General features: G+C 37.9%; 2 protein-coding genes and 1 non-coding gene across 3 annotated transcripts; 1 reads left to right on the plus strand and 2 right to left on the minus strand.

Moving 5' to 3' along the window:
• Positions 1-2,963: 2,963 nt before the first annotated feature.
• On the minus strand, positions 2,964-3,035 carry TRNAP-CGG (transfer RNA proline (anticodon CGG)). The gene has a single exon. It is a non-coding gene; the product is annotated as a tRNA-Pro (tRNA).
• Positions 3,036-3,084: 49 nt separating this feature from the next.
• On the plus strand, positions 3,085-5,580 carry LOC107465272 (pentatricopeptide repeat-containing protein At1g09190). The gene is made up of 2 exons (XM_016084257.3): positions 3,085-3,621; positions 3,751-5,580. Exons 1-2 carry the CDS (start codon positions 3,226-3,228, stop codon positions 4,807-4,809), a joined length of 1,455 nt encoding a protein of 484 aa, XP_015939743.1. The 5' UTR covers positions 3,085-3,225; the 3' UTR covers positions 4,810-5,580.
• A 415-nt stretch (positions 5,581-5,995) lies between these two features.
• Positions 5,996-7,101, minus strand: LOC107465260 (uncharacterized). Its single transcript, XM_052254241.1, has 3 exons — positions 7,020-7,101; positions 6,900-6,958; positions 5,996-6,232 (listed from the first exon to the last, which is right to left on the minus strand). Exons 1-3 carry the CDS (start codon positions 7,078-7,080, stop codon positions 5,996-5,998), a joined length of 357 nt encoding a protein of 118 aa, XP_052110201.1. The 5' UTR covers positions 7,081-7,101.
• Between the last annotated feature and the right edge of the window lie 3,840 nt (positions 7,102-10,941).

The following is a 10,941-nucleotide window of genomic DNA, read 5'->3' on the forward strand; positions in this document are numbered from 1 at the left end:
CAGACGATTAGCCGTGCGACTGACAACCGGATAGGATCATTTTCCCGAGAGGATTGAAAGTTGCCACCGATGATGGTGATGCCCTACATACAGCTTGCCATGGAAAGGAGTAAGAAGGATTGAGTTGAAGCAGTAGGAGAGCAGGCGTCCTTGAGCCATACAGTATCTCCATATGCTTATCTGAAATTCCCACCAATGAATCTGCATAAGTATTCTATCCCTTTTAATATTTCTTCTTTTTATTATTAATTTTCGAAACCATAAACCAATTTAATCTGCCTAACTGAGATTTACAAGGTGACCATAGCTTGCTTCATACCAACAATCTCTGTGGGATCGACCCTTACTCACGTAAGGTTTATTACTTGGACGACCCAGTACACTTGCTGGTTAGTTGAACGGAGTTGTGAGCTTCTCTACCAGTGCCTGAAACTCTTTTATCACAATTTCGTCCACCATCGGGGCTAGTAGGTTCTGTGTCTTTATGATTATTGTATGCTTTTGTAACGTATGAAAAGTAAGTTTCTTGAAAAAAAATATATACAACTAGTAAATGATGACAGTATTTGACTTTTATAATATTTAATATCATTGTGTTAATTTTCAAATTCAAACAAGTCTTTTGTAAACAACTTTTCTAACGAAATATAATACTTTAAAGAAAGATTACAATCATATATTTAGATGAAAACAACACCTATAACTAACGTTGACTAGACGATACCCTTCCACCATCAAGAGCGGTACATGTCCTCCGCGTGTGACCGCTTTGGCGATACAATCTGCACCTCTTCTCCCCGTTATGCTCAACGTCATCCATGTTGTTACGAATCCTAGAGCTGACGGAGCCAAATACAGGGCCCGTCATATGACGCCAATCATCCTCATACCCTATCAGTCGAAACTTTGATCTATAAATATTGAAGATCGACTCGATGCGGTACACAGGATGTACAAATCGCCTCCAATCAAGTCTTGCATGAGAGCAAGCTATAAGGACGTGACGACAAGTCTTGAGTTGCCATCTTGAGCTATGGCCATCAGCAAGGTCCCACCGTATTTACCATATAAGTGGGTGCCATCAATGAAAATAAGTGGCTTGTAATGCTTGAAAGCCTCAACACACGATGGAAACATCCAAAAAACCCGATTAAACATGATTGTGTCGGCAGAACCAGGCCAAGGCTGTGTTACTAGTTGCACCCAAGTTCCTAAAGACACATTTTCAGTTAGCTTATTGTACATGGATGAATTGTTTAATAGCGAATAACCATAATAAAATAAATCTTATACATCTGCAAGATTCATTCTACATAGCAAATAACCGACGAGGAAGCTCATTGTATAACTCCTCCCAATTGCCATATATTCTAGCAATGACTCTCTGTGTTGAAAGCCTTTCTGTAGGACGCCTTGTAACCAAAGTGGATTATCCACACCTCCTTGCAAAACCCTGATGCTGATTGTTGGATCGACTTTGACCATCATGAAAATGTGTTGAGCAATCACCTTCGAATCCAACCTACGATGGTCTTGTCCCATCGATGTTTGCATGCAAGTATAAGGACCAGTGTATCTCCTTACCTCCCACTTTTCTTGCTTTCGACAACATGATATGAGTATGCTCCAATTATAACGGGGCCCAAACTGGATACACTGTGAATTATACCTCAACTGGTCACTCTCTACTATTTTGTACTCCGCAGTCCTCCTGATGCCAATATAACTTCTTCCTTGTTCTTAAATTGTTGTCCAACCTCAAACTTGTTGTTTGGATATTCTTCAGGGCCTCCTTGAGTAAACGACCAATTGGAAGTCATTGCATCGAGATTCAACCTCGTGAAATGATCCGGCTGGTCATATGGTCGAGAAATGACAGGCTGTGTCAGAGCGATTTGTGTGTCACCATAGTAGTTCATCTCTTTTTCCTCGTCACCATCATCAGAAATTTCGGGTGGTTCTTCATCAGCATCGTCTCCATCATCAGGGTTAACTTCATACTAATCAATCATCGGATCTTTGATAGCAGAACCCTCATGACTTTCAACATTGTCATCATTAAGTTAACATTATGAACTTCAACATTAGACCCCTCTTGACTACCTTCAGGTGGCATATTTAAATCCACCATCGTCTTTCTGATAGTTCGTCTAATAGCTCCACTCAATGGACTATTATCGACAGTATCTGCAGATGATCCTCGGCCACAACGAGAAACCCGAATAATTTCAACATATAAACATTTGTCCATCGATTGTACCACGAGCTTATAAGCCGTACGTCCTCATCGTCACGTAAACGATACCTAATTCAAAATAATAGAAATATTTCTCACAACCGTGGTCTAATAAATATACTAGCAACATAGACAAGACAAATGTAATATACCTTTTATAAAATAAACTGGCATTTACTTCGATCGAATATCTGTAGTAAATTTTCTTCACCTTTTTGCTTCTTGCTGTCCGACAGAATGTAATATCAGATTCTTCAACGCTGTTAGACTGTTGACTTCCGGTGTCATATAGGTAATTATTAGTTGCTCCGATTTAAACACGATAGAACCTTCTTCATCATAAACTATTTCATCATCGTAATGAATAATGAATTCCTTGACATTGTAGAAAAAAATGTCAACAATGAAAACGAAAGTGGACAATGAAATTATGGTTCTCTGATCCGTTCTCTAATAGACATGCTTTTATTTTGGAAACGTAACATAGAGTTCGCTGGAGTGTGACGAACTCCATAATTTATATAGAGTTCGCCGAGGTGCAACAAACTTACTTTAATTATCAAAAAAATAAATCGTATTTCAAAATATATAATTAAAAAATCTTGTTTCAGAAATTAATTAATTTTTATTTTATATTAGAAAAAATTCTCGAAGGAAAAGCTTTAAAAGCACCCATCTATTTGTATAATTTAGTCATACGTTACATACATACCACACATAAAAGAAGGGGGTGTTCCGAGAATCGAACTCGGGACCTCTCGCACCCGAAGCGAGAATCGTACCACTAGACCAAACACCCTTAAATGCCGAAACGAACATGAATTCCCTTCATCTTCGTAAGCTCTAAATTCCAACATCCTCTGCAGCCTCAACTGATAGCACTATCAACATCCCTTAATGAAGCTTATTGAAGAAGACTAGCGAGTGCAGAAACCATAACAAACCTAGTTTATAGGAGTAACCGTCAAGAGTAAACACTTTAATGCAAGATGAGTAGGGGATGCATTGAAATAGAGCGCAAAATCCTGCGTCTCCTGCACGGCCACACCACGCGCACCCACCTCACCGAAATCCACGCGCAATTCCTCCGCCACAACCTCCACCACTCCAACCAGATCCTCTCCCACTTCGTCCTCGTCTGCGCCTCCCTCAACAACATGCCCTACGCGCAGCGCGTCTTCATCCAGGCGCGTTGCCCCAGCATCCTCCTCTTCAATGCCATGATCAAGGGGTATTCCCTACGCGCACCGTTTCAACACTCGTTCCACCTCTTCTCCCTCATGAGGTCACGCGCCATGGTCCCCGACGAGTACACTTACGCGCCGCTCCTCAAGGCCGCATCCAACCTCCGTGACTATTTCCTCGGTCGGTGCATTCATGCGCAGGTCTTTAAACAGATTGTTAATAATAAGAAATTGACGAGTAAAGCACATGGCTTAAAATGTTGCAATTAATTTGATCAACTACTCTAACTAACTAACTAACTAAACTCACGTGTTTTCATGCTGTTATAGGTTGAGGCGCTTGGGTTTGCACGTCATGGATCTGTTCGTGTTGGGATGGTAGAACTGTATGCGAATTGTCGTAAAATGGAGGACGCTGAGAAGTTGTTTGATGAAATGCGCCACAGGGATGTTGTCGTTTGGAACCTGATGGTTCGCGGGTTCTGCGAGGCTGGTGACTTGGATAAGGGGTTGAAACTTTTTTGGCAGATGAAGGAACGCAGCATTGTTTCGTGGAACCTCATGATCGCTTCGATGGCACAGGGGAAGAAAGATGAGGAAGCTCTTGAGCTATTTCGGAAGATGTTGGACGAGGGACTTGAGCCGGATGATGCTACATTGGTGGCTGTGCTGCCGGTTAGTGCTAGAATGGGAGCAATGGATGTTGGGGAATGGATACATTCTTATGCAAATGACAAGGGATTCCTTAAAAATATGGTTGCTGTGGGAAATTCGCTTGCGGATTTTTATTGCAAGTGTGGTAATCTAAGTGCTGCGTGGAGCATTTTCAATGGGATGACTAAGAAGAACGTAGTTTCTTGGAACGTTATGATATCCGGTTTGGCTTATAATGGAGAGGGTGAAGCAGGGGTTGGCCTGTTTGATGAAATGGGAGGAGAAGGAGTGGCCCCTACAGATTCCACTTTTGTTGGGGTGTTAGCTTGTTGTGCTCATTCTGGTTTGGTTGATAGAGGACGGGAGCTGTTTGCTTCTATGAGCCAAAAGTTTCAGCTTTCACCAAAGCCAGAGCATTATGGTTGTGTTATTGATCTTCTTGGACGGTGTGGGAATGTGAGGGAAGCTCATGAGTTGATTAGCAGCATGCCAATGAAACCAAGTGCTGCTTTATGGGGCGCTTTGCTCAGTGCCTGCCGCACTCATGGTGATAGGGAAGTTGCCGAAATTGCGGCGAAAGAGCTCGTTAGGCTTGAACCATGGAACTCTGGGAATTATGTGTTGTTGTCCAATATTTATGCAGAGGAAGGGAGGTGGGATGAGGTTGAGAAAGTGAGAATGTTGATGAGGGGTGGTGGTGTCAAGAAAGTTCAGGGGCAGAGTGCAACCGGGTAGTTTGCATTGCAGGAATCCGGGTTTTGTTGAGAAATGACTTTGCCACTGAGTTGCCACCTACAGAAGGAATATGGTGCACTATGTTTACTGAAACAAGTAATGCATGGGCATTAAAGGATGGCACAAATCTTGTTTGAGTATTCTAAAAGAACAATTAGAGTGCTATCCTGTTACAGGAGTGATTCCTGATCAAATATCCAATCTGTTTTGTTTGAGTTGATTGTAGGAGGTCTGACAAAATAGAAAGTCATTCCTTCAAACATTGCCCTCTTGACTGAGCTGGATACTAACTAGGTGTGTTTGGCTACTTAGATCAATCGACACCGGCTACTTAGATCAATCGACACCAAGTATTCTCAATTTGCATCAGAGAATATGCCAAAATTGCAATTAAGTTCAATTGAGACAACCCCATCAAATGATTGCCAACAATAAGAGAGGCACCGGTGGTTTGAACATCGCCACCACAAAAGACGGAATAGCTGAAGAGTTGTTTGTTCATGTTCAAGACTAGAGCGCACACGATTCGATATCATATCATGGAATTTGATCCACAATCAGTTCTTTTTCAGTAGAAGGATGCCCTTGTAGTTTCAAGAGAATCTGAAGGCCTGAATATTTGTGTGTGAAGAAAGGAGCACAACATATGAAACGTGTTTACATTTTAATTTTTTGACTATTTGTTTTCTTCCACTATGTTCATATATAATGTTTATGTATTCATGCCATTTAGAAATTAATGTGCTAAAACTAAATACTTTATCTTAGAGGTACACCATTATTTATGGCAAAGCCATGCATATTACAAGAAACCTATCACTATTTGGTTGTAAATTATAAAAGTCCAAAGTGCACCTATATTTCCGACTCTGGTATGAGCACACCAAAATCAGCCCCTAAAGTAAGCTATCAGTATAAAATACATACTAGAATACAAATACATATTGAAAATAAATTAAACCACACATGTATTTACACACGAATTTCGTGGCTGATTTTATTATGCAAATAGCATTTTTGAATATTTCTAGATGCTAGTGCAACATCTCACATAACATGAACCACTACTGGCCACAGGATGAAGAGATAGAATCTGATCAATGTTGGAAACTTGCAAGCATTATTTGTCTCTTTGAGATAAAATGATGAAAAAAAGAAGAAAATAAGTTCAAGCTGCTGAAAATAACTAGTGTTGACCTCTTTCTCTAGAAAAGCTGCAGCCAGCATCCAGGGCATTTCTCATCTGTTGTGCGGTGGCTTTGTTGTAGAATACAAAATTAGATAGCATGTCATTGATGCAATTAAGTACTAACCGTGTTTCAGAAAGGCATGGTCCACTGCAGAAAGAATCAGTGGCCTGCAGTGGTATGTTAATATTCCCAGATGGGTTTAATCTATATGCTTCATTGCACTGAGAATAAATCTGTGAAAATTTCAAATCAATGATCAAAAGAAATGGAAAAGGAACATGTTAGAAAGGAAGAGAGACTGCTGATTAATAAAATGACCAAACATATAGTGTTTTGTTTTATTCATACTTTAATCTATATAAACACTACTATATATTTTAACTACCATCCATTGTTATGAATATTTAACTATAAATGTGATTTGATGATAATTAAATAAGTGTTTTACTAATTACCAGAATTACCCATAATGTTCCTATGCTTAATGTCCACCTAATGTTATAATGCAACGTTTGATGCCACCTTCAAAAATTATTATAAATACCTTAAGAATAGTATGAATTACACCCGTAAAAAAAAGTTTACTATTTGACAGGTGATATCAAATATGAATTAGCTTAGAAAGTATTTTAGATAGATTTTCCCTTAAGATTTTTTTTCCGATAGTTGGAGAAGGGAGATTAGGTATAAGACTAAGATTTTCTTTTTAAGGTTACAAGATACCTATGGCTATCATAAAGTACATAATTATATATTTTCCTATCAATTTGAAAGCCAATTAATAAACCAGGGAGGTTTACAATTTTCTATCGAAGAAGAAATTAGCATAACAATCTTAACATTTAGCAGCCACATGCTTCTTTCCAAGAAATGCAATAAAATAAAATATTTGTTACTTACACGGTTATTTTCGAAGCACGACAAGACCTTTGCTATGCTTTGCTCCTGCAGCTCCCCATCTGAGAAGCAGCAAAACATTGCAATGAAAAGCAAAGCAACAAAAATGAACACATTTTTTACCTTCAACATCAGTGCTAATGCCATGATAACAATAATCGTGCAGCAACAGATTCTGGTGCATGAAGGGCTTGAACTAATTAATATGAATATGATGACGTTGGTGTTTGATTACTCTTTTGCTTGACTTGTATGATCAAGACAGAGTGAAGAAAATGCTATGTACATAGTTCGGTCACCATACACGAAAGTTTAATTAATAATGTAAAGGGGAAGAACACGAAAGAGGTTGGTTAACAAATATCAGCAGTTTGTATCTGTAACAGATGAAAGGAAAATTTCACTGATAGAGAAAGCGCAAAACGAAACTACGTAATTTTCACCAAAACTCCATCTAACAGAGCTTTGATGCGTGTCCTACATAATTTATCAAGTTTGACTATTATATAAAAATTGAACAGGAGATCTCTTAATTAAAAATGTAAAGAACATCTTATTTATTTAGTATTTTTAGTATTTATGAATTTTTTATTATTTTCACATTAGTTTGGAAATAGCATACTCCAACATCAATTTTTTTAAAAAAATATAAATATCATATATATTAGATTAATAAGACCATCAAAATCAAATATTTTTTTAAAATAATTATTTACTTATATATTTTTTAATTTAACAAAACCACTAAAGAGATTGTTAAAGATAGCAGGCAGCGATAATAAAATATCATAGACCTATAACTCAAGGGTTTTTTTTTTCAGAAATACAAAAAAAATTCATATTTTTTCCAAAATCATTTTTCAACTTTAATTCCTCAAATATAATTTTTTTAGAATAAGTTTGCCACACCCCTGATGAACTCTATAAAAATTAGAGAGTTCGCCGCGGCAAATTCTCTTTAATTTTTTTCAATCCCGCATTTTTAAAAAAATTCTTGTAAATATGGCTTATTCCGATGTACCTGTATATTTCTGGAGACGATAATAATGGTTGTCATTGTTAAACATGGCTCATTTTTTTAATTTTTAATATGGAGGTTGCTAGTCTGTTAGTTGAAAAAAGAAACTCACAATGTCTATAAAAGTGATGAAGATGCGGTTCAAAGTGGGTAGAGAAAGCTACTAGCAAAAGAAAATAGCATTGTTAAGACTATTGCTGTTACTCAAGGAGAATCGGAGGAAATAAGGAAAAGCAAGGGAGTTGTAGTAGTCTCGAAACAACCTGCTAATGCTTGTGCATCATTTTGTTTTACTGCTACAAAGAAGAAAGAAGAAAACAAGAGTATAAGAAAACAGAATATGAAGCAGTTGGTTAGGAAGGCATCTACTACAAGCATATCAAGGGATTTGAAAGGAATTCAGTTTTCTCAAGTCATAGTTCTAATACTAAAATACAATATCAAGAGAATTTGGTTGTTATTGAAAAAGGAGAGGATGCCACCGAATAATTGGCACCTGGAAAAATATGAAGATGCTCATGTGAAAATTGTCCGGATTTAAAAAAATTTCTGACGGTTTCCAATATTAAAGGAGTTAATAGACTCCATTCTTTCAAAGTATTATTTTTCTATGAAACTAAAAAGAATACTTTGATTGTGGAATGACCGAATGAGTGTTAAAGGAAGAAGGTTTTGGTAATGTTTTTTTTTTTTGTGGAGCTAGTTAAAATACGAATATTAAGACTAATTTTAAAAATTTTAGTCTAAAATCAGATTAACAGACCAAACCGATCAAATCGGGCTTACTTTAGACTTAAGACCTAACCCAATCCAACCCACACTTAGTGAACTCAGCCTCCTTTTTCCTTTTTCATATGCATGTGAAGGTTGTAGTAGGTTTAGAGAAGGGAGGTTGAATCTCTGCCTTTCTTTACTTTTAACAACTTAACTCTTTAAAGCAAGCTTTCAATTCTGATTCTGTTTGAACTCAGCAGCGGAAATTTATGATACAATTTATTTTTATCTCATAAATATCAGAAAACAGAACAGAGCAGAGAAGAGAAAAGCTAACACCATCATGTATCCTGATTCGGTTGCCTTGTGCTATGCAACCTACATCCAGTCTCTACCACAACAGTGGTGAAATTTTCACTATAGTTAAAGTATTACATACACCAATTTCACAGGATTGACACAATCCTCTCAAACTCAAGTTTTAACCTAACTTGACATTGGCTATGCTAATACCTAACTCTTCATTCTTAGTGCTCACCCAACTAAGAAAGGGGTACATCACTGGTACTAGATACAAGACACAGATTTACCTAAAGAAATCTGAAAATAACTCTTGGCTTTTCACTCATGTGTATCTCTCTGCCTTTTTTCACTCTTAGACTTTTTCAATGACTATCTCATTCAGCCTTTTACCTCAAGAAATTACAGAAAGATAAATATTGAAAAGTAAATTACAATCTGTAAAAAACATGAAGGAGATTGATTCTTCAACAGCCTCTTTGCTATGTGATAAACCAGATTTGCATGTCTCTAATTCAGTTCTTCATTTTTGGCTGAATGCTTCTTTGAAAGAAAGCATTGTCCAAGTAGAGGAACTTCTTCAGGAAACTCTTCTCAGAACACAACTCACCAAACTCTGGTTATCTCTCCTTGGCTTCTAAATGGTGTGAGATCTTCTTTTGTATCTCCTTGAATGTTGCTGGGTTCTTCTTCCTAGATCAACTTCTTGAGCCTTGTGCTTTACTAACCCAACCGTTCACTTTCTCCCGTTTTCACTCAAATTAAGGACTTTACTTCTAACATTCTCTTGTTGACCGAAAGCCACAGGAAAGCATAAAATAGATATCCTCAATGGTAAACCCAGATCTTGGCCATTGAGAAGCTACTTGGTCTCCAAGACTCACTTGTGACCGTAGATACACAGCAGTTGGAAAGAAGAGAAGAAACTGATATGCATGTATAAGAAAATGGTTTACCTTTAACCTTTACCTAAGCTTGATTTCGTTTGATTTTACTGATTTGACCTCAACCTTTCTTGTCTAACCTTCTCTTTCTTTCTTCTACTGTGAATAGTTTAGGGAAAAAGCTCTCTCTCTCTCATTTTTTCTGATTTCTGACCAAAGCACAAAAGTGAATGTTGCTTTTCATGTGAGAGCAAATTGGAGGGATTTGTTACTAACAGGCTTGGATCGGATATCCATAAGGCAACCCGTTTGATTTCTTTAGCTTTGTTTTCTTTTGGGCTTCGTTTGTGTTATTGGTGCACGAAATTGTGATCATCAACAATGGCTCCAAAGACTTGGTGCTCTCAAACGTGAATCTTACTTTGTCACAACTCCGCACAAATAACCAGCAAGTGTACTGGGTCGTCCAAGTAATACCTTACGTGAGTAAGGGTCGATCCCACAGAGATTGTTGGTATGAAGTAAGCTATGGTCATCTTGTAAATCCCAGTCAGGCGGATTTAACTAATTCAAGAGATTATTGGTTTAAATATGATTAATAAAAATAAACAGAAAGTAAAGATAAAGTTACTCATGTAATCCAATGGTGGGAATTTCGGATAGGTGCATGGAGGTGCTGTGTTCCTTCCGAATCTCTGCTTTCCTGCTGCTTTCATCCAATCCTTCTTAATCCTTTCCATGGCAAGCTGTATGTAGGGCATCAATGTTGTCAATGGCTACATCCCATCCTCTCAGTGAAAAAGGTCCAAATGCTCTGTCACAGCACGGCTAATCATCTGTCGGTTCTCGATCAGGTTGGAATAGAATCCCTTGATTCTTTTGCGTCTGTCACTAACGCCCAAGCTTCAGGAGTTTGAAGCTCGTCACAGTCATTCAATCCCGAAATCCTACTCGGAATACCACAGACAAGGTTAGACTTTCCGGATTCCCATGAATGCCGCCATCAATTCTAGCTTATACCACAAAGATTCTGATCAAGGAATCCAAGAGATATACGCCCGGTCTAAGGTAGAACGGAAGTGGTTGTCAGTCACGCGCGTTCATAGGTGAGAATGATGATGAGTGTCAC

The sequence above is a fragment of the Arachis duranensis genome, chromosome 9 (assembly GCF_000817695.3).
Source record: "Arachis duranensis cultivar V14167 chromosome 9, aradu.V14167.gnm2.J7QH, whole genome shotgun sequence".
Classification (NCBI taxonomy): Eukaryota; Viridiplantae; Streptophyta; class Magnoliopsida; order Fabales; family Fabaceae; genus Arachis; species Arachis duranensis.